This window comes from Xyrauchen texanus, chromosome 7 (assembly GCF_025860055.1).
Source record: "Xyrauchen texanus isolate HMW12.3.18 chromosome 7, RBS_HiC_50CHRs, whole genome shotgun sequence".
In the NCBI taxonomy this organism is placed as follows: Eukaryota; Metazoa; Chordata; class Actinopteri; order Cypriniformes; family Catostomidae; genus Xyrauchen; species Xyrauchen texanus.
In genome coordinates this window covers 30,403,129-30,427,423 of record NC_068282.1, presented here as the reverse complement: position 1 = coordinate 30,427,423, position 24,295 = coordinate 30,403,129, and the positions used below count along the sequence as shown (strand labels likewise).

Here is a 24,295-nt window from a genome sequence, read left to right as displayed (position 1 = left end):
CTGAGGGAAGTGCAGAGCCAGAGGGAGGCGTGACAATGACAAAGTTTTCACACATACTCGAGTTCGCTGGATAAACAGCACAGGCACAGCCGATGAATTCAGAGATCGACCCTTTGTTTCTTTCGAAGTTTCTGAAATCCTCAGGGGTAAAATGTTTACTGCACACCCTCCAATATTTGAGAATGTAGGGGTGTACTGATATCCAGGTTCAGAGCGATAAGCCAGAGTTTCAATCGCTCATGATCATGTATAGACAATCGATGAAAAGTTTATATTTTTCCCGGCGTGCATTTTCTTTGGGGTTTCTGAAGGTGCATCCAGGATACACACGCAAATCGACCATTTTGAACAATACACTTATACAAATATACAGCAAAGACCATTAAACTTTTGTACAGCTCTCCTTCCCTTGTAAAAAAAATGATGCGCTTCCTGCCACGTGATGCACGACCTTTCCAACGAGCTTACGTCATCCCTCTCTTGAGTGCATGTCACAGAGATGTACGGAATCAAACATTTGTAGTTAAAAATATATAAGTATTGTTTTGTTTCTAAAAATAATCAATCGTTTGGTTTCAGAAGAACTTTATTTGGAAATGCCGCAGGAAGAGGGGAAATCGTGGTGGTATTCACATGAAGATTAGGATGGCAGTAGGTGTCTCACTTTTGCAAACTTCGACTGAGCCTCCATTGCATAAAATAATCTATGAGGGTCTTTATTTGACTCGTCGTTCCCTGGATTTCAGATACTCATGCAATCTGCTCATTACCCCGATTCGACTCGTCCAACTGTTCTCTCTGCTCCCCTGCGGCAACGTTTGCAAGGTGGAGGAATAAATCAGTCAAACATTCGTCCACTTGAGTTTGTGCATCGGCTACAGGCTCCAGTACCTCATACCCGTTTAAAGCAGGCGCTGGTAAACGCCAGGTCGGCATCCAATAAAACTTTCATTTTAAATGACTTTATCAGTCAACATTTGGACTTTCTATTCCTGACAGAGACATTGGCTACTACTGGCGAGTCAACAATTTTTAATGAACTTTGTTCATCCGATTGCTGTTTTATATATACCCCTAGGAGTGTTGGAAAGGGTGGCGATGTGGCAATGGTTTTTAAGAACTTGTTTAAACTTCAAACAGTTTCTGCCGGTCGTTCTCTACATTCGAGCTGGAGTGTGTTCTAATGGAGTCTACCTCTACATCTATTTTCTGAGCTCTGGTCTAGACCTCCTAAGCTGAACAAAGACTTATCTCTTATGCTCCCATTGTATGACTGTATGTGGTTGCTGGGGGATTTTAATATTCACGTGCGTTGTCCTTGTAGACCTTTGGTTACGGAATTTATTAACGTTTTGGACTGCTCTGCTTTTAATCAGCATACATAGAGCGCCACTCATGTTCTTGGACATATTCTTGATCTTATTTTGTCTTATGGAATTCCCATTGTTACATTGTCCCCAATAGTTTTAGAAGATGCATGTTTTTCAGATCATAGGCTCATTGTATTCAATATTACTGCTTATAGCCCTTTATCTACGGTCAAGCCTGCTGGCCATTATTGACGTTTTATTAATTCTTCCACTATTATAAATTTTACCAGGAAAATTGCTTTCGAAATGTTAATTTTAACTACTGCCAAAACCACATCTTCTCCTGATGAGTTCATTTTACCATTTTAATCATTCTGCTCAACAATCTTAGATTTTTACTGCCCCTCTGAAGTACAATCAAAAACAAAGAATTCTTTCCCTTGGCTAAATTACCATACCTGGTCTTTGAGGCAGACCTTCCGTAGAGCTGAGCGGAGATGTGACAGGAGACCACCTTACTGTCTCTTACGAGATTTTTAAATAATGTTTGATGATCTTTCAGAAAGCGTCAAAGTTGGCAAGAAAAAAAAATTAAAATTCCTTTCAAAGTTAATTAATACACATTCTAATAGACCTAAGATTTTATTTTCAACTATGAATTTGGCAATAAATCCAGTCATTATAGTGTCGCTTCCTCTAGAGCAACCTGTGACAAATTCATGACTTTTTTCCTAGAGAAAATTAATACCATTAGCTCGTCTTTCACCAATATTCCATTAAATATTGTATTTAATTTGGCTATTGGTTCTGCAGTTTTCTCTGGTTTTCAGAAAGTCTCTCTCTCTCTGAACTTAGTGACATTGTTAGTGATTGCCACTACCTCTCCACATGATATCGCTCCAGTTAATATTTTAAAGAACTTTTGGTACATTTTTGAACCTATACAATCAGGTTTTACAGCTTATCATAGCACAGAATCAGCTTTGCTGAAAGTGTTTAACGATCTACTGTCTATGGGTGTCTCTGGGGAAAAATGCTGTATTAATTCTATTAGACCTTACTGCTGCTTTTGATTCAGTGGACCATAGCATTCTCCTTGCGAGGTTGGAACATTGGGCTGGTATAAAGAGCACAGCACTACAGTGGTTTAAATCTCATCTTACAGATAGGGTTTTTTCAGTCACTATGGATAGTTAATCTTGATCTGTAGCTCCTGTTCTCTGTGGGGTTCCACAGGGATCCATTCTGGGGCCAATTCTTTTTAATTTGTATTTGCTCGCTCTTGGAAATATTATTAGGAGACATAATATCTTGTTTCATCTTTAAGCTGATGACACACAGCTTTATCTGCCATTGAAATCAGGTGATTATGTTCAACCTCTCTTGGAATGTATTGAAGATAAAAAAGTGGTTATCAAGTAACTTTCCCCAGCTAAATAATAAGAGTGAAATTATTATTTTCAGTTCTGCTGAATCTAGAAGCACTCTTGCTAATAAGCTTGGCCAATATTTCCCCAATGTTAACTCGCATGTAAGGAATCTTGGTGTCTTTATTGATTCTGACTTTGGCTTAGTAAGACAGATAAATTCAGTAGTGAAAAATAGTTTTTATCAGTTAAGAATGATTGCTAAATTTAAATCAGCTTTATCTTTTCAAGACCTGGAGACTGTTATTGCTGACAAACTATTATTGCATATTCCCTGGTCACATCTTATACAGCCGTGGCCAAAATTATTGGCAGTGACATACATTTTGTGTTTTGCAAAGTTTGCTGCTTCAGTATTTGTAGATTATTTTTTCACATGTTTCTATGGTATACTGGAAAACAATGATAAGCATTTCATAAAGTTTTAAAGGCTTTTATTGGAAAAAACATTCAATATATGCAAAGAGTCAATATTTACAGTGTTGACTCTTGTTCTTCATAACCTCTGCAATTCGCTCTGGCATGCTGGATATCAGCTTCTGGGCCAAATCCTGACTGATGGTGATCCATTCTTGCCTTATTATTGCTCGGAGTTGATCACAATTTGTGGGCTTCTGCTTGTCCACTTGCTTTTTAAGGATTGACCACAGGTTTTCTATGACGTTAAGATCCGGGGAGTTGCCTGGCCACGGATTCATAATAATGAACTGAGCAACTTCATTATTACTCTTGCCTTGAGACGTGGTGCTCCATCATGCTGGAAAATGCACGGATAATCACCAAATTGCTCCTGGATCATTGGGAGAAGTTGCTCTTGCAGGATGTTTTGATACCATTCTTTATTCATGGCAGTGTTTTTGGGCAGAATTGTGAGAGAGCCCACTCCCTTGGATGAAAAGCAACCTCACACATGGATGGTCTCAGGATGCTTCACTGTTGGCACGACACAGGACTCATGGTAGCGTTCACCTTTTCTTCTCCGGACTATCAATTTTCCAGATGTCCCAAACAGTCGGAAGGGGGCTTCATCAGAGAAAATATATTTGCACCAGTGTTCTGTGGTCCAATTCTTGTACTTCCAGCAGAATTTCAATCTGTCCTTGATATTTTTCTTTGAGAGAAGTGGATTCTTTGCTGCTCTTCTTGACACCAGGCCATTGTCTTCGCCTCACTGTGCATGAAGAAGCACTCACACCAACCTGCTGCCAATATTGAGCAAGCTCTGCACTGGTGGTTACACGGTTCCGTAGCTGACTCCTCAGGGAGTAGACAGTCCTGGCGCTTGTCTGACACTCTGGGACGTCCTGAAGCAGTCTTCACTGCAGTTGAACATCTCTCCTTGAAGAAGTTCTTGATGATCCGGTAAACTGTTCTTTCAGGTGCAATATTCTTTGCAGCAATTTCCTTGCATGTGAGGCCATTTAGATATATAGCAAATTGATGATGGCTGCACTTCTTCCTTTAGTGGTAACCATTGCTAACAAGACCACAATGATTGGAAGCACTTCTTCCCTCCTTTTATAGCAATCTGTCTGCTCTTCTAATCCAATAAGAATGATAGTGATTTCACCTGACTAGTACTCATTCACACTTTCCCAAGTGCTGCTGATATGATTAGTGAAATTATGTTAGCTGGTCATTTTTTGCTAGGGCCAAAAACAGTGAAATTTGGGTTTTTGTGATAGTTAATATTTTTGGCCAATGAAGCTTTTTGCAATTATTTAAAACGCATCTGATCACTGATCACAATAATCTAGAAACAATGTGAAATCAACACCACAACAACTGAAGCAGAAAACTTTGCGAAACACAAAATGTATGGTCACTGCCAATACTTTTGACCATGGCTGTACATATGGGTGATAGAGCCTTTGCAGTTGCTGCCCCTAGGCTATGGAATCAGCTACCACTCGACATTAGACAAGCTTCGTCACAGTCTATTTTTTAAATGCAGGCTTAAAATGCACCTGTATTTTCTAGCGTTTTGCAGTATTAATTGATATTGTCTTATACATTAAAATACATACAATAAAATGTGACTTGTTTTATTTTATTGTATATTTTTCTGTTCAGCACTTCAGTCAGCTTTACCGTGTTGGAGAGTGCTTTAGAAATAATTTTTTACTTTTAATTTATATTGTCGACTGGAGTCATGTGGATTATTTTGATGCACCATAAATATGCATTTTGGACCGTCAAAAAATGGAGTACATTCACTTGCATTGTTTAAAGGAGGGCTGAAATAAATGACTAAAAATCTTAAATTCTGTTTTGATGAAGAAAGAAACTCATCTTTGATGGCCTGAGGGTGAGTAAATTATCAGCAAATTTTCAAAACTATTCCTTCAAGCCTTTGAAAGTGTCACACCCTATGACAAATCTTGACAACGGTACAGCGAAATATCAGACGCCATAAAGGTACCAGGCTAAAGACATGGTGCCAGTTTACACTGTCACAAAAGATGGTTTTAAAAATGTTATCCCAACACATATCCGCATTCATTTTTAATCAAGTTGCTATCCCATAGCAGTACGATACGTGCAAGAAGGTTAAAGCAGAGTTAAAAGCTGTGGAATAGTATGCGACAACAACTGACATGTGGTCTAGTAGGACCACTGAACTATTTCAAAGTCTCACTGTTCATTTCATCCGTGACGATTTCGAATTAAAGAGCGATTGTTTACAAACGTCATACTTTCCCGTTGACCATACGAGAGAAAACATCGCTTCTGGAATGAAAGATCCAGCTGGAGTCTGAATGAAGAAGGCCAGGTATGCATCACCACAGACAATGCAGCCAACATCTTAAGGGCAGTGGATATAAATGGATGGACCAGTGTTTAATAATCTTCATTGTTTTGGCCACAGACTGCATCTTGCGATCGGCAAGCGTTTAATTTATAATATAGATGTTATAATTTGAAATTATTCATATAAAATACATCATAAGTGTCATTTATTTTTTCACCAATATTAGATATTGGCAACACTACAGTTAATTTCAAAAAGTTAATAGTTATTGTAAATACTTTAATTGCTGCGCCAATACCAGCAAATAATGCTTTGACGCTGACTACCACCTCTGGAGTCATGAGCTCGAATCCAGGGTGTGCTGAGTGACTCCAGCCAGGTCTCCTAAGCAACCAAATTGGTCCGGTTGCTTGGGAGGGTAGAGTCACATAGGGTAACCTCATTGTTCTCGCTCTTAATGAGGCTAGTGGTAAGTTGTGTGTGGTTCGCGGAGATTAGCATGAGCCTCCACATGCTGGGACTCTCCAAAGTGTTATGCACAATCAGCCACATGATAAGATGCATGGATTGACTGACTCGGAAGCGTAGACAACTGAGACTTGTCCTCCGCCACCCGGATTGAGGTGAGTAACCACACCACCACGAGGACCTAGTAAGTAGTGGGAATTGGGCATTCCAAAATAAGAGAAAAAAAATTCTGGATATTGCATAATTTTTTTATCCTCGCTTCAAAATAAACTACATCAGTAAAGACAACATCACAGCCATAAAAACGAAGAATGACCACAGAGATGGAAGAAGCTGCAAGAAAGGCAAGAAAATGATACTTGTTTCTATATGAAGAAATGTATTGCGTTTTCATTTCTATTCTGAAAATGTGAAGTAACTTGGTTGTAATGTTTTCTGAATGTTACAGGAAAAGAGATCATGCGTCGCAGAGCCACAGGATTTAGCAGCAGCTTCATCTGTGAACGCAAAGACACTTGGCAGCCATTTCAATATTTCCACTGTCTCCAGCAGAATCTAATTTTAATTTTGTGGCGAAAGCAGCCTCGAACAGCTACGTAATTACACCAGCAATAGATGGAGAAGAGGATCGCCTGGCTTGGTGGAAACAGCACCAGGTTAACTTTCCCAGGCGAAGTAGGTTAGCTTGTTGATTCCAGTGTGTTCCTGCCACAAGTTCACAGTCATAAAGACTCTTCAGTGCAGTAGGCAATATAGTAACATGCCAATGGTCAAGCTGCTCTTTTTGGCAAAAAAATATTTTAACGCATTACTCTGAACTATGTGAAACAATCAAGATGTGAACGTTTTCTTGTTGGCCTCAGTTATTTATGTAACTTTTGCTATCAGTAATTGTTTGTTTGTTGCAGCCTTAATGTAGGTTATAGTCAGTTACTTTACAGTCAGTTAGTTGTCATTTACTGATGTAAAATAGCGACAACAATGTAGGTAACCCATGTGACTCTACCCACCGTAGCAACCGGGCCAATTGGTTGATTTGGAAGCTTAGCTGGAGTCACTCAGCATTCCCTGGATTCGACTCGCGATCCCAGGGGCATTAGGCCATGTGTTTGCTTGATGAGCTACCCAGGCTCCCCTCATCTCTGAAATCTTTGACCTAAGAGAACTCAGCTGGTCGAAGAGCATTGATGATTGGTTAAAACAAATCATGGGTGTGATTTGGATGTTTTTTTTTCTTCTCTCAAATCGCACATGCCAGCTTAGTAGTTAGCTAGGTTTCTATCATTAAAATGGATAACTTTGAAGCCCATCTCTCAGAGATGGTGCAAATGTACAACTTTTTTATATGATTAAAAACACAAACTCCACAAAGAGAGTGTGGCCACAAATGCATGGAGATTGTGGTTATGAAGTCAGATTAGAAAACTTGTCACCAAATGTGGAAGAGGCTCCGTGACAAGTTTCATAAGGCAAAGAAGCGATGCAGTGCTAAAAGTGGCGGCCCTTGGAGACAGATTTGCATTATTGGCATTACTAGAACAGACCATTAAAATACTGTAACGTCACCCTCAACAAACAAATTTTAAAATGATGCCACGCATAATAGAAATGCTGGGTATGTTCGCCTATGATGCTTAAGTTCGTCCAGGAGAAAAAATGGTTGGTTTCATCCATGGTATAAATTAGGCTTTACCTGTTCCTCCAGGCTGGCGAGTCTAAGAGCCCTCTCTTCTTCACCCTCCTCTGAGTCTGAGGAGTTGTCTGATGGAGAGGGCGATTCACTGCCGCTGCTATCAGAGCTGGATGGACTGACCGCTCTAACTATTTTCTCTTTCCTCGCTCTGTTTAGACCAGGAATTGGGGCTTGATTCCTCGGCTCTTCAGGGATCTTCGAGAAGCACGACTCAAAAACATCCTGAGTAAAGAAACCAACATTCACCCTGTCAGAAAAGGCTCAAATCCTTAGCAGATTTTGAAATGTCTATTTACAAGCAGGACATAATGCAAATCAAATAAAACACCTGGAGTTTCCTGGCCATCGTCACAACCTCATGCGCAGGTGGATTGTATTTGTAGCAGTTTGAGAACATAAGGCGCATATCTGCAGCGAATTGTAATGCATCGGTGTACTCACGAGTTTCCATCTTTTTCTGTCAAGAATAATGTTTTTTTTTTTTTTTAAAGTGTGAATTACATGTCAAGCAAAATAGTAACCAAAGATGATCCAGTTATGTTCACACATCTGAGATTAGTTTTTTTTTTTAGAACTACTTACTCTGACGGTACTTAGATCCATGGGCTGGAGAATGATTTCATGATAATCATGAAGGCCCAGTGCTTCAGCATCCACAGGCTTATAAAAGGGCCAGGCATAAGCTGCATGCTTTTTGGCAAACATCTCTTTCAGGATGGCACTGCTGTATTTGAGTCTCTCTGAGAGTTTGTTCCTTCTGCCCACCTGATGCTGTGGTGGGGACTCAGGAAGGTCTTTACAGGGGGGTTTGATGGGTCGACCGCTGCCTCGCCTGGAGAATAACTTAAGGACTTTTGGTTCTTTTAAACAAGGGGATGCCTCAGAGCTAGTGATGGAAGATGCAGAAGGGGTTGTAGTGTCCGCTTTCCTTTTCACGCCATTTTTTAACTAAAATAAAGATGCATTAATTCAGATTTATGCAGATGATGGTTAAAATATTTGAGATGTTTTAATTCAATCTCAATTTACATGAAAAAAAATAAAAAATTCTAGTTGACCCTACTAATGCACCTTTAGCATAAACTTCTTATATTACCATCATACACCAAGTGGCTTTAGTAAAACAATTCAGCTCCATTTTGTTGACCAGGCAAAAGTAGGACATTATTCTTCATTCTTCTCACTTAATCAGATTTTTTTTTTTAATTCAGGATCACATGGACACTTTGAAATGAGTGAATTTTCACATCAAATTACTGTAATTATCCTGATTATAATGTGAAAAGTAAGAGTTATATGTCTGGGCTGTAGGAGACCACTTGAGTCAATTTAAGGGAAAGTTCACCCATAAATTAAAATTCTGTCATTTACTCACCCTCATGTTCCAAACTATATGTCTTAGACCCGGTTTACACCCGGTATTAAAAGATGCATCTCATCTGATCACATGATTTTTTTTTCTTTCATGTGAAAAATTACTCAAATTTGAGGACTATACAAATCAGAGGAAACTGCGATCTACCATTTAAAATACTAATAATACTATCTACAATTTTTTATAAAGTTAAAGCTTTGTGTGAAATGGAGTAAATATAATGATAAAATATAGCTGCAAGCAGCAATGCGGATTCCTCCTCAAAATGGCAAATCATTTAAAATTGATCAGTAGATGGTTGGGGATAAACCCTCCCAATTAAGTAATTCAAAAAAACATGTCTTCGTCTGATTCCTAAACAAAACATTTTCAATGTACAGGAAAATCCATACCGGACCTTATGGATCCTTGAGGCTTTTTTGTTCCCAATGAGAAATGCGGCATGTACACCAAGTTTCAGAAGAATTGGACAAATGGGGTGGATATTATATCATTTTGAAAAAAAAATTTGGGGCGTGGCCTGTAGCGCCACCTATGGGCAAATGTTGGTCATTCTTGGTTTGTGGGTTCCTGTTGGCCTGTAGTATAAATGTACAAAATTAGAAAATATTTGACCAGAAAATGGGAATTTTGGAGTGGCCTGTAAGCCCCTAGGGGCTGAATGTGGGCCTTTCTTGGTTTGTGGGTTCCTGTCGGCCTGTAGACTCAATACACCAAATTAGAAAATGTTTGACCAGAAAATGGGATTTTTGGAATTACCTGTAAGCCCTCTAATGGCTGAATGTTGGCCATTCGTGGTTTGTGGGTTCCTGTTGGCATGTAGTATCAGTGTACCAAATTAGAACATTTTTGACCAGAAAATGGGAATTTTGGCATGGCCTGTAGCGCTCCTAGGGGTGAATGTTGTCCATTCTTGGTTTGTGGGTTCCTGTCTGCCTGTAGTATCAATGTACCAAATTAAGAAAAAATTTGACCAGAAAACGGGAATTTTAGGCGTGGCCTTTAGCTCCCTAGTGGCTGAATGTTGGCCATTCTTGGTTTGTGGGTTCCTGTTGGCCTGTAGTACCATTGTACCAAATTAGAACATTTTAGACCAGAAAATGGGAATTTCGACATGGCCTGTAGCGCCCCTAGGGGCTTAATGTCGGCCATTCTTTATGCAGTACTTCAGAGTGATGTCATCTTGAAGCATGTTAGGTTTGAAAAACCATCAGTCAAAATTACATTTGATTTATTGACAGGTATATATTGTTAAAATTTGGACATTTACATAAACACGCCCTTTCAGACATTTTGTATCACATTCATTTTTCCTAAGTAATGTTTTCAAGGATGTCCATTCTACAAATGTGTACCAAATTTCAAGTCAATTGGAGCTACGGTTCAGGAGAAGAAGAGTATTTTTAGGTTTTCGCAAATTTTCAACGTACGGGAAAATCCATCATGGTGAAAGTTATGGGTCCTTAAGGCTTTTTTGTTCCCCATGAGGAATGAGGCATGTACACCAAGTTTCAGAAGATTTAGACAAATGGCGTGGAAATTGTATCACTTTGAATGAAAAATCACTTTGAAAATCTCTACTTTCACTTTCACTTCTCTCTTAAGATTTTTTTCTGTTTTTTTGTGTGATTTACATAAGCATATCACAAGCAATTTTATTTGAAAGACTATCTAGGCACATAATAACACTGTATAGCTGTGACTGTTTATAACTATTTCAAAATGTAGCCTACAAGCTCACACTTTAAATGGTCAGTGCTTTGATTTTTAAATCATTAAAATAGCAACAGATCCAGTGAAAAAATGGAGTGATTGTGTTTACATGCCATTCAAAAACGTGGCATTTTACAAGGTAAGAGAGAAATAAAAAAACTTAAAATAATACCATTTGTACTTCTCAATTACTTGGGAATGTCTATGTTCAGGACCTAAGGCTAAATTGTTACTGTCTCTTTAAGAGGCTTTTATCGCATGATACGATACTTAAGGCACAGTTCAGTTTAATCTTTTGAGAACTGAGAAGTATCATTATTTTCGTTTTGTGCCATGCTTGTTGCATTTGTATTCATTGTGAGATGATAAAATACAGACTGCGTGAATGGTTGATTTTGTTCACTTGAATTTTGTGACGTGTTTCAGAAAAATAATCGCGAAGACAGAGACTGAGCACCCTGTTTATTTATGTTACAAAAGCACAAGGTTTTGTTGTTATTGTAAGTGTACACAAATAAAAGTACACATTTCATAGTTCAGTAATGATGTCTTGCATGTTTCTGTATGGGCAAAAATGACGCTAGTATTTTGTTTAAGTTGTTTCCGCTGTTTCGAGAGAAAAATATAGCAGGACGTCATCTGGAATAATGCCAGAATAAAATATAGTTATTCCAGATTTCTTTCTCAACTGTTTGTTCACTTGAGACATAACAGACTCCTCAATATATCATGTATTTTGACACTCTGTTGTATGAAATTGTCCGTTCAGACGCTAAGCAGCAGCGAAAGACATCGGAGTGCGTGAGTTAGACGCCGACGCTGCTCGCTGTGTCACACAAACAGCTCGCAAACATGTATTTGAGTTGTTTTGACATTTGTTGAGTTGAATAGTGTAAAATCGCTTGAATGTTCAAACAGGCAAACATTGTATACAACCGACAAACCTTCATGATGATGCGAGCAAAAATGATCTCGCCTCATGGTTTGCGTGTTGTCAGAGACAATTAAACAACATCATTCTCGGAAGTTTTGATACGTTAGGATTGATCAGCCCATCCCTACTTTCTTTAGACATATGTTTCATGTTTGTGTAAGTTTTTGTGACGTGTTTCAGAAAGATATTCGCTTAGACAAAGAGCACACGGTATATTTTCTTTATTTTACAACAAATAAAAGTACAACTTTCATAGTTTGTGACGATGTATTAAATGTATCTGTATGTGCAAAAATAACGCAGTATTTTGTTTAAGCTGTTAACGCTGTTTCGAGAGAAAAATCTTAACAGGACACCACAGCGGCATCCGTGTTGTTCACAATAATTCATAATTAAATATATTGATACCCAATTTCTTTATCAACTGTTTGTTCACTTGATACATAACAGACACCCCAATATATCATGTATTTTGGTGTATGAAATTGTCCGCTCAAACGCATGAAGCTGTGAAAGCGTAACTCTCATCGGCGCGCGAAGCGCTAGTCGCGACGCTGCTCGCTTCGCTGTGTCACACAAACTGCTCGAAAACATTTATTTGAGTTGTTTTGCCTTTGTTGAGTTGAATAGTGTAAAATCGCTTGAATGTTCAAGCAGGCAACCATTGTACACAACCAACAAACCTTCGTGAAGATGCGAGCAAAAATGATCTCGCCTCGAGGATTGGCGTGTTGTCAGAGACAATTAAACAACATCATACTCGGAAGTTTTGATACGCTAACGCTGTCTCGATAGAGAAAAATCTAACAGGACATCACAGCGGCATCACTAGACCCCTTCAATAATTCATAATTCAATATATTGATACCCGATTTCTTTATCAACTGTTTGTTCACTTGAGATATAGCAGACACCCCAATATATCATGTATTTTGGTGTATGAAATTGTCCGTTGAAACGCAAGAAGGGAAAGCTGAACTCTCATCGGCGCGCGAACGCTAGACGCGACGCTGCTCGCTCGCTGTGTCACACAAACTGCTCGAAAACATTTATTTGAGTTGTTTTGCCTTTGTTGAGTTGAATAGTGTAAAATCGCTTGAATGTTCAAACTGGAAAGCATTAAGACACACAATTGATTTGACATACCTCCATGCAGACGTAAAACGTCTTCTGTAGTCTAAGTCTGGAGCTCCACCCACTAGGAGACCGAAATGCTTCATTAGAGAGATTGCTACAGAAGAGCTGCATGTGGTAGACAGAGTTACTCCAGTAGAGGGAGCCTCTTTGCTCAGCCAATGTAAGTGAATGGGATTTTACATGTGGACCATATTTGTCCAGTAGAGGGAGCACTTTTGCTCAGCCATTGTAAATCAATGGGATTTTAAAAATTTTTGATCATCTTTTGTGTGTACATTTACATAAACACGTCCATTTCAGCCATTTTGTATTGTATTCATTTTTGCTAAGTAACGTTTGGAAAGACATACATACTACACACGTGTGCCAAATTCCAAGTCAATTGGAGCTGAGGTTCAGGAGAAGAAGAGTTTTGTAGGTTTTCCAAAATTTTCACTGTACAGGAAAATCCATAATGGCAGAAGTATGGGTCCTTGAGGCTTTTTTGTTCCCCATGAGAAATGAGGCATGTTTACAAAGTTTCAGAAGATTTGGACAAATGGGGTGGAAATTATATCACTTTGAATTTTTGTTTTTTGGCGTGGCCTGTAGCGCCACCTATGGGCGAATGTTGACCATTCTTGGTTTGGGGGTACCCGTTGGCATGGAGTATCAATGTGCCAATTTAGAAAATTTTTGACCAGTGACTTTTTGAGCTATTGGGGCTCAAGGAGAAGAAGAATAATAATAATAATAATAATAATAATAATAATAATAATAATAATAATAAAACCGACAAATACAATAGATTCCCTCCTTACGGAGGAATCTAATAAGCATTTTTAATTTAGAAATGTTATGTTTTTGTTATTGACTATTATATTGCATGATATATCAGCCACCCTGCCCTCTGGATATCAGCATCGGCCATTAAAAAAATCCCATATCGATCGATCACTAAAATAGTTAGAAACGGTCTCGAATGTTTTCTTTCTCGTTGAGCAAATCAACAACAAAAGTCATTGCTGCTGGAGTTTGTAAAGAAATCAGTTTTATCTTTTCAATCTGCTCAATAGATAACCGTTTGCTTTTCTTGTTTGTTTTGCATATTTGTAAATTTGGTTATTTCTAATGTAGGGAAGAGGTCAAACCAGCTCAAAGGTGCGATGAGCCACCTACCATACCGGGGTAATATTGCTAGTCGATTAGTACCACCTATTGTAAAGGCATGAATGTGCTAATGGCGAACATTTGCTTCGATTTCTATGGGAAAGAGCCATTCGTCTGTGATTCACCTCTCTTACTCGTATCACCTTTGGCCTTAAACAGGGTCTGGGAACACAATAGGAGATTTTAGGCAGAACATTAGCCTCAGTCGCCATTCACATGAGTGTGTGTAAATGACAGAATCAAATTAAAATTTTCACATATATATTTTTTATCTTCATGCTTTTAAGATACTATCGCAGTGCTAATGTACCCATTACTAAACTACAAAATCAAAAGTGAAAACGCCCAGGTGATGTAAGTGTAACTGACTTTGGCTGTGAGCTGAGCAGACAGAGGGGCAGAGGGAATTGTGTGGAGCACATCAGGAGGGATGACAGTCACCGTCTGCTGAAAGACAACCTCAGACACCGGAGACGGTGGCCTCACGTTTAGCCCTGGAAAAATGTACAAAGGTACCCTTGATTTTCACTCTCAAATTGCAAACAAACATACACCCACGATAGAAAAACTAAATCTACCCATTATATAGCAGTATATAATGGGTTTATATGAAACAATCTTATCATATTTATTAACAATGTTATTTTCACACTTTGCCAACTGGATTGAAAAAGGTCTTGATTACCTGCTGGCTTCCTCCCTCCTTTGACTGGAGCTTTACTGGTCAGAGCAGAGATTTCACACTCATCCTGAGGCATCTGTGACACCTTCTCTAGGAAATGCTTCTCAAGCGCTTGTGCCATCAGAACAATGTCATCTCCTGGCTGGAACCAAAAAAACAAAAATGTAGGAGACCAAACTTTGCGCAATAAATGTTAAATTTGAAGCAACATTTCAAGAAATTTGAAAAATTCTCACCCGATTGTACACATAACAGTTTGTGAACATAGTGTTGAAGTCTTCAATACACTGCATTGCTTTCCAGTAATAATTGTTCTCAAGACGCTTTTTAATGGTGGTCAAGTCCATTGGGTTCTTAATGATTGAATAATAGTCCTAATTTGAAAATACCAAGTGAAAATGCCAAGATTACCAGAAGCCTTGAATATTTTCAAAACCCTAATGTGCACTACACACCATAATTTAAAAATGTAAATGCACTACAATTAACTCGCATTTACAAAGTGTGAAATAAATAAGATGGCTTTATATTAAAAGTAAAGGTTTAACAAATGAATTTTTAAGGTAGAAAAAATATATACAAAAAGGCAGACTACTATGAGACTTACTGGCAAATGAAGTCTGACCGCATCCACAGGCTGTCTAAAGGGCCAGGAGAAGTGGTGTCTCCACAGGGCCTTAATCACCACCTTCTCTAGATACTGTAGCTGGTTGGTAAGACGCCCAGGCTTCTTGAGGTTCTTGTACTCAGGGGGAGGGGGATTTGCATTCATGATGAAATTATGTGGGGGTTTCACATATGACATTGTCTGGACTGAACCAGGAAGTAACAAGCGTGGAAAGAGTTTTTGCAGCTGCACACCTAGGCAGCTCAGTGTGCATTACACTTCCACTTCCTGTGCAACTGTGAACAGGGAAAGCAGTATCAACATCCTCATTCCATTCTACACTGCTGATTATTATCTTGCTTTATGCAGATCAGAAAAAGCAGACAAAATGTATGGCCTATCTGAACCACACAAGTCCATTTGTGCCAAAGCAAATACAATTGCTGTACTTTTGACAATACACAACGATGTAAATAATTGCATGAAGAGGCTGCGTAAATTCAGGGGAAAACCTAGTTAATCAAAAACTGCACGGTAGCTTGGTGTTTGGGACAAAGTCATTATTAATACGGTATGCACTGCCTCCTGCTGCCTAATGAATGAACACAACAGTGCTTTTCAGCGCCTATGCGGACATCAAAACCCATCGGATGAAGCGCAGGATCTAATTTACCCTTTAAAAACTAAATATACCGATGTACAAAGAAAAAAGGCAGCAAAACCTGAATTAAACCAAAGTTTGAACATGCTGAAATCTACATATAGCTTAAAATAAGAAAAATGGATATGAGACAGTATATAGAAGAGATTTTTCAAGCCCAACAGAATCGACCAGTGCGGTTGAGCTGAATATTAAACAGCATAAGAAAAGATTTAGGTGGAAACTATACCATACTCTCAAGAAGTCTGGTAATGTCCATTTCCTACAAGTCTGATTAGAAAAATAAAAACATTTACTTATCCATGTAGAACGAGTCCTTCACTTTCATAACTACACTGTAAATAGCTCTTAATTGATTTCTTTAAAACATAAGATTTGGACAGTAATTTTTTTTTTATAAAAAAAAATGAAATAAACGATACAGCACAGAAATCCTTTTGACTTACCTCGGGGCAAGCTGTATTTCTACTCAACTTCAGGTTATTGCTAATGCAGGTTTTATAATTGGAATTATACCACTTACCCCAAAAGTAAACGATCATCCTTGGCTCAAAAATATTTTTGAACGTACTCAATAACATTTACATTAAATTGATCTTTCGGTGTACTTGCATATATACATTTTCCCAAAAAACCTATGAAAAGCCCCGAGGAAGTACAAAAATATGTATACAAGAAAAACAACTGGGTACAAATTAAACGTCAATTGTATTTATTTGTAATCTCTCCAAAAACATGGTCACAATTACACCGATTTTTTTCCTTCTTTTTTTGAAGTGAGGGGAAGGGATGTCTATTTCACTTGAAAAACAAGAAACAGAAGTACAACAATTGCATTTTATTTTCTATTTAAGTTTACAATTAGTCTTTACAATGAAACGACGTTGTGTTTTGGAATTTGGCAAATTTTAGATATCTGGGCACATACAATTCAGTGAGTTCAGTCATACTATTCAGTAAGTAGCTAAATAAAATGGATCTCCAAAACAATACTGAAACAAAACTCAGTGGGTAATAAAATGAATAACAAAATAAAAGGATCTTGCAGTCTTTACACAATCCATGGCCATGCGTTACATAACCCTCATGACCTCGTCTGGGTGATGCAATCCCATCTTCCGGATCAATGTTAACGACACAGAAGTGTCAGCTGTGCTTACACAAACCGTTTTAGATGCATTTTGACATTCTACAAGCACAAAATGTACACTTTCGGATGTTTAATTTCAACAAATAGCCAAAGACTATTTATATGATTTTCCCCGTCATTCGTGCACTAATGCAAGCTTGGAGCCACAAACTGGCGCCTTGCTAGCTTTAGCACAGTAGCCACACATTACCCCGCCCCGCCAGTAACAGACCCTCCCCTTACCAATCCGCCAGCTAAATTAAGCCAGCTGAATCTGGACTCAAAAATTTACCTTTCCGTCTCAAGCACAACAAAGAAAGTTTTAACTGTCGAACGGAGACAGACGCTGCAGTGCCGAAGGAGCTCTGCTGGAAAACTTCACCAACCGATGGGGTGTTGTCGATGCTTTTCGCCCGGAAAAAACCCTCTAAGAAAACGATTTTTCAAATCTAAATGTCAACGCCAAAAGAACAAACTGACATCACACATAATTGTTTGAAATAGGTCTGTTTCTTTGATACGATAGTCATCAATGGCGGATGTCTCTCACAGCAACCACCTGGTATTTATACCCTCCTGCTAAAAGCACGCAATCCCATTGGACGAGACCCCTCACGTGCTCCCTTCTTCCCCCTTGCGCCTTTAACTCTGAGAAAAATACTGCGTTAAAAATGTATGTCATCTAAACGTGACTTTACTTACACCCATTGAAAACACCGAAAAGCTGTTTTTAAAGTTGAACACGTTTATGTATACGACAGGCGGATGAACTCCCATAAAACAACATGTACCTAATTAGTATTTTTTTTTTTTTAAGTGCGACACAAGTGGTCTCCGGACATCACATGGCCATTCTAGAACATTCTGTCCCATCGGTTTAGTTCGGTTCCTCTCTTTAATGGTTACATTGTGGCTGGCTGTCAGCTTCTGGCGAGTGTTAGACATCGATCATCACTGCAGCTTGAAAATTCTCTCTAAGAGGACTATAATATGATAGAGTACTGCGGAGGGGAGGCGATAACGATATGAGGCGCATGCGCTCTCTATGTTCAATGATTGGCCATCATTTGACGCCCTGCTATTTTTTTGTTTGTTTGGTATTGTGTAAAAAAAAAATCTAAAACGTGTTAAAAAAGGAATTGCAATTTATGTCAACTATTAGCTCTGGTAAATGTATTATTGTCGTTGATGTCACTTGTACAAGACATTGAATTAAAAAGCTAGCACTTAATTAAAAACTAAAATCTCATGAAGCTTTCCATGACTGGTGGTTTGTTCCATTGGGCTTTTATTTAGGCTAGTGGGTAATTAAGTTACAAGGATGTGCATGATTGATAAAATTAGGCTGATAAACGTATTTAAAAATAAATAAAAAATAAAAAGACAAGCATTCATTTATGTACAATTACATAAATACAAACGTGCACTCGCTGTAAACACTCCCTATGAAGAACAAACATTTAAAAAACTCAGCTTAATGGAGTTCACGTGTTACTTCACTTAGGCTATTCATTAATTCGATTTGAAACATAGTTTCCACAAGATGGCAGCATATGTCCTTTTTTGGTTGGGGAAACCTTCATGTTTTCTTTCTTTTTTTTTTTTTAATTTGCAGTGCTGTTGTACACAACTTGTGAATTACTTATGAATAACCTACTGAATAGGCCTACAAAAGGGTGTCAGCAGTGGCCTTTACTTACATTTATTTTTATAAATATTTAGCGAGAGCCACAGACTATGACATAACTTGTTTCATATGTGTTAATTCACATGGCTGTTTATTGTGTATCCTTATTTTTGTCTTTTGACAAATTTTAAGGGAAATCTATGACTCCGTGTAGATAAACATCCTCTGTGGTTGCTCGTACTTCAAATGAAAGGCTCAATCATGCCATGTAGCTCCCAAGGTCAAGAGGTCAGCACCTAACATTTCATATAGGCTACTTCTCATATGTGGAAAAAAACATGTGTTCTGTAGTCAAACAATTTTTGTAGCCATAGAACTAGAAAGATCAGGACATGACTTAGAAAAATGGATAGATAGAGCTATATACAGTACCCATTACATATGTAGAATTCTTGGTGAGCCCCCCAGCCACATGTTTTTTTTTAAATGGATTACCCTCAGCTGCCGTGGCACCACCACAACTGTGTATATTCAGAGACTATTTAGCAGAGACGGGCCACCTCTATTAAAATGAAAAGGAGGAATTGGAATGCCCAATGGTCAACAGATGTAGAAAGGAAGCCCCGCCTTACAGGTAAAAGAGCCAATCACCTTTAAGATACAGATATTGCCCGTAAATCAACTGAAGAAAACGCATGTGCATAAGCTATACCAGCCGGGAAAATGTTTTTGTGTGTGTGTGTGTGTGTGTGTGTGTGTGTGTAATCTGAGGTAAAGAAGCACAATTTATGATTCCAGTGTTAGCAGATTTTACTGCTGATTTGCTAAATATGCACTTTGATAATAAGCTTGACCAACCGTTTTGGATATTTCTGTCTTTCTCCATTTAAGTAGATAGGAGCTGCTCTTGTATGCCACTTGTTTACATAGAAAAATAGCTGCCCGAGAGTGTTCCAAAGATGACCGCTGAGTGGACTGACTTGCTATAAAGACTTTGGTACATTCAACACTTGCTTTAAAACCCTCCAACATGTCTGCTTCCACCCTTCTCCAAGGCCACACAAAATTATAACGTTTATTTTGCCAAGTACACTAATATTTTCATGTCCTTTTACTCTGTGAGACTAAGTTGGTGGCATTGCTTTGACCTACAGCATCTAGTCTGTGTGCGTTTCGATTTCAAAATCAATGTAATAACCATGCTTAGGAATTAATATTAAACATTTACTGAATTAAAAATGTAGTATACACTGAATTTGATGATGCTACATTTAAAGAAATCCTTCAGTAGTGTACTGATGGTTTCTTCCTGCTTAGATACATTTTCCCTTCTTTTTATATGTAAAGAATTTATTACAAATACAAAAAAAATACAGTGAAACAACAAAATCAAAGAATTAGGGCAAATGATTCATGTTCAAGACTAGATTTTGTCACATCTCTCTCCCCGTCTGTGTAGACGCTTTGAGTGAGTAGGCCTGTTTTGAGGCATACATATGCATGAGAGGAGAAATATGACATGAAGCCTTAGAGTACATCTTCTCTGACACTAAAAAGCAGCATATCAGTGTTTTCATGAAGACTGCAAGAAGCTCCAAAACAAAGTTTTCTATCTTGCAAGGGTGCTGTCTCATTAGTGGCAAATCACGACTCTGACATTTACACTCTAAGAAGCAGTAAAGCATTTCCATTTCTTTTAGACTGAAGCGGAACATTTCAGTCAGAAAACATGAATCTGTTTGTTCAGGGAGACAAGTCAGAAGAGGAGGCAGAATAAAAAAAACAAAGCAAATGAATATACATATATATATATTATATATATATATAACCTATATCTTGCATCCTTGCAAGAGTTTCATTCACAAAAACTCATACCTTTTGGTATGACTGACTCTGAAAACAAGGTGGTTGCATTTTTAATTCTAAATAATAAAAACAAATGTATTAGCAAGTGTATACATGGCATTTTAAAGGTGTAATGGACCAATTTCTATGTGAATGACTTGTTTAAAAGCCGCCATCAGTTGTGATCCTCCCGATAGTCAATGTAGAATAAAACTTTATAAAACTGAACACATTTTTCAAACACTTCTTACTTGGCTGTTGTTTGTTAATACCCAAAGATTTGTTATCAATTTGTAAATCTCAAAAATTACTACTCGTTGATAAATGGTGTGGCCCCAGAAGGCCAGTTCCAGTTTTTAGCCCAGTTAGATGTCCAGATGAAGGCCAGTCAAAGTCAGGTCAGCATGAATTTTGCCTTGAATCAAATCAGTTGGCAATGACAGAAAGATAATACTATCACATAATACATTCTACAGATAAGATTAATACTACAGGGGGGGATCTGATTTATTTTTATGATATCAGGAAAATTTCTGGGCTGGCTAAAGATATCAGTTCTGTTATTTTCAGGAACGCCACTTAAAACACAAATTATCCATTATTTTCCATATTGAAACAGGATCCTCCGTAACTGCTCTTTATAATGGAAATAAAATAGTATGTAAAAATTCTGTTGGTCAAAATTCCAATCTAAGCTATAAGTATTTTCGGTAAACACATATCTGCCACCGAATTAAATTTTTTTTCCACAATATCTCAAATTACTGTCCATGAGCAAAATAGCAGTTTGTTGCAGATATTGTGAAAAAGAAATAAAGGCTGAAATTGCAATGAGCAGTTGCCATATTATATGAGCTAAAGTGCTGGTTTCCGAAAGCATTTATATATAATTGTGAGGGGCATGAAACCATGTTTTGAGATGTATTTGAGACATTCAATGGTGACATTTGACATTCTGTCTATTCAATGGTGGTAATATAGATACCACAGAGAACATGAAAAACTGGATTATGACCCCAGTGACCTCACTTCACACGCCTTTTTAATTTTAAACACATTTTGGCAGTGTTTAATTGTGGTAGGTTGATAAAGTGAAACATCCCACACATATGAGCATTTGACAGGGTTTTCAAAATAATAAAAAAAAAGTTAACCTTATAATAACTTAATAAGACCCATTAATAAGTCATTATAAACATTATATAATGTGGAACAGACCACTATTAATGAAAAATACAAACATTTATGAAAATGGATAAATCAAAAGTTATGACATTAGCTCAACTGTTAACCATGTTTACTAATGCTATTATCGAAAGTTCTTAGGGTTAATAAAGGCCTTCTGAAGCGAAGTGATGCATTTTTGTAAGAAAAATATCCATATTTATAATTATAAACTATATTAACTGGCTTCCTCTGTCCTCTGCACTTCCATGTTTGTCACATCTCACCGGTGCTCACTACGCCTACGTCATACGCCGGAACTCGACTCTCTTGTGAATGCATGGACGGCTGTTACCGTAACCCAGTGATTATAGTTTATAAAGTTATAAATATGGATATTTTTCTTACAAAAATGCACTGCTTTGCTTCAGAAGGCCTTTTTTTTTTTTTTTTTTAACCCCCTGGAGCCGTATGGATTACTTTTTTGATGTATGGATGCACTTTTTTGGGCTTCAAAATCTAAGGTACCATTCACTCCCATTATAAAGCTTGAAAGAGCCAGGATAATTTTTTATATAAATTCGATTGTGTTTGGCTGAAAGAAGAAAGTCATACACACCAAGGATGGCTTGAGGGTGAGTACATTTTTGGGTGAATTAACCCTTTAACTGATGAGTAGTGTCAATTTATTTAAAAAAAAAAAAGGCCAAATGCTTTTTCTAAATTGTGTCTATAAACATGCTGTAACAATGTTCTGTTTACATTTAGTTGGAATGTTATATATATATATATATATATATATATATATATATATATATATATATATATTTCAAGTTAGACAGGCCTATGTATATTGTGGACTTCTGCAATGTTTTTTTTTTTTATCAATCTGCAAAACACAGAGACTTATCAAAAAGAACAATACACACATACATATATTTGCCATATGGAGTCAGGGGCATAGATTCTAGAGGAGAAGATTACATTTAAAAATTGTGTAAAAACTTTTTCAATTGCCAATTACAGCATCTTAAAACACTACTTTCATTAAACAAATATAGGTCTACTTAATATTCCTTTTAAATGTTAAACTAAAAGTTTGTGTCCATGTTATTTTCCAACTACTATATCTCACATCATATAGCAAGAATATTTGTGTATTATGATAACAACAACGACAATAATGATTATTATTATTATTATTATGAAAGTGCACGTTCATGTGCTCAAGGGTATGACTGCAGAGAGTGATGTTTCAAAGTCTACTTCATCCTCACATTTGTCATGATGAATGTGAATCGCAGCCTCTTTTAACTGGCCCCTCCCACTCAAACGCACAGACACACACTGAAAGCGGGAGAGGTATTTAAAACTTTTTGAGATCTATCACAGGCTGTCATCCCGAAAATTGGGGCATTTGTCGCTCGACTATTTACTACACAGTTAGACGATTTGCCTGGTTTATTATATCAGCCGAAGGAAACGTTATACCTTGAACTCCTTAAACAAAGTTTTCTTGAGCATTACCGGAGATTCGCTGGTATGTCACTTTGTTTCTATATTTGCCTTTGATTTAAATGTATAGTTTGTCTTTGTTAATGAAAGCAAGTTTAAGATTGTTGTAAATAAATCGTTTTCAATCTTGTTTACAGACTCAAGCTCACCTCGTAAACGCACGCATGCACGTTTCAAAACACGCTGTCTTCGCTGCGAGCGATGCGACTCAACTAGAACGCTTCCATTATAACGAACGAAGCAGTTTACACTGCGCGCGTCTTGACGTTTCAAGAGTTTGACTGTCACACTTACTCGAGCTACTCCAACAGGACTTAACAATTAAGTTGATTATGCATCAGAGTTTTGAATACAAACACTGATGCATAATGTCCTTTCTGTGCACTCAATTTCTTTCTGGATGAACCCTATCATATGTAAATAAATATTACTCAGCAACACATGTTCTTATAAGTTATGTTACCAAAGAGTTTTGTTAGGGCAGCATGCTATATGAGCTCCGTAGCAGTTATGCTTTTGTGTGTGGTACCTTTTGACATGGGGTGCAACGTGTAGTCCATAGAAGTTTAATTAACATGACTATGGAGATCAACTTTTTTTCCTGCACAGGAATTTCGTTTTAATCAAATTAATGTACATAGTTCACATAACCCAGGAAAATGGAGGCATGGTTCTAACGTGAAGTCACCCTCAGTGCATGCAAAGTCAAATGCATCTTCAATTTATTTGTTGCAGATATTGTGATATTCTCAGGCTGGACTGTATGTACATAGTTGAGATTTCAGCATCGGGAATAGTAATATTTAAAACATCATGCAAGTTTGTGTTATGCAGATTTCATGGGGTCTGATGGTAGAAGATTTCCTAAATCAATGAACTTGAAGATACCTATACTACGGTCAAAAGTTTTGAAGCACTTATGCATTCTTTATCATAATTTTTTTCTTCACATTTTAGAATAATAGTAAAGACATCAAAACTATGGAATAACATAAATGGAACTATAGGAATTTCGTTGTGACTAAACAAAATCTAAAATATATAAAAACTGTGTTGTATTTTAGCATCTTCAAAGTAGTCACCCTTTGCCCAAAATTTGCAGAAATG

General features: G+C 37.6%; 2 protein-coding genes across 4 annotated transcripts in view; one reads left to right on the top strand and one right to left on the bottom strand.

Moving 5' to 3' along the window:
• The window catches only part of brdt (bromodomain, testis-specific), a 36,368-nt gene extending 18,371 nt beyond the window's left edge, over nt 1-17,997 (bottom strand). For 2 of the 3 annotated variants that reach the window (XM_052130251.1, XM_052130253.1), the window contains exons 1-8: nt 17,330-17,997; nt 15,248-15,543; nt 14,877-15,014; nt 14,644-14,782; nt 14,328-14,452; nt 8,233-8,598; nt 7,979-8,107; nt 7,651-7,872 (exon numbers count right to left, since the gene is read on the bottom strand). In XM_052130251.1, the coding sequence (XP_051986211.1) occupies nt 7,651-7,872; nt 7,979-8,107; nt 8,233-8,598; nt 14,328-14,452; nt 14,644-14,782; nt 14,877-15,014; nt 15,248-15,445 (1,317 nt within the window). In that variant the 5' untranslated portion in view covers nt 15,446-15,543; nt 17,330-17,997. The remainder of the gene's footprint in view (nt 1-7,650; nt 7,873-7,978; nt 8,108-8,232; nt 8,599-14,327; nt 14,453-14,643; nt 14,783-14,876; nt 15,015-15,247; nt 15,544-17,329) is intronic. The other variant, XM_052130252.1, reaches the window with a different exon arrangement.
• Nucleotides 17,998-23,012: 5,015 nt separating this feature from the next.
• Nucleotides 23,013-24,295, top strand: part of LOC127646503 (transforming growth factor beta receptor type 3-like) — a 175,868-nt gene continuing 174,585 nt past the window's right edge. The window contains exon 1 of the mRNA XM_052130211.1: nt 23,013-23,213. The gene's annotated coding sequence lies outside the window, so the exon portion shown is untranslated. The remainder of the gene's footprint in view (nt 23,214-24,295) is intronic.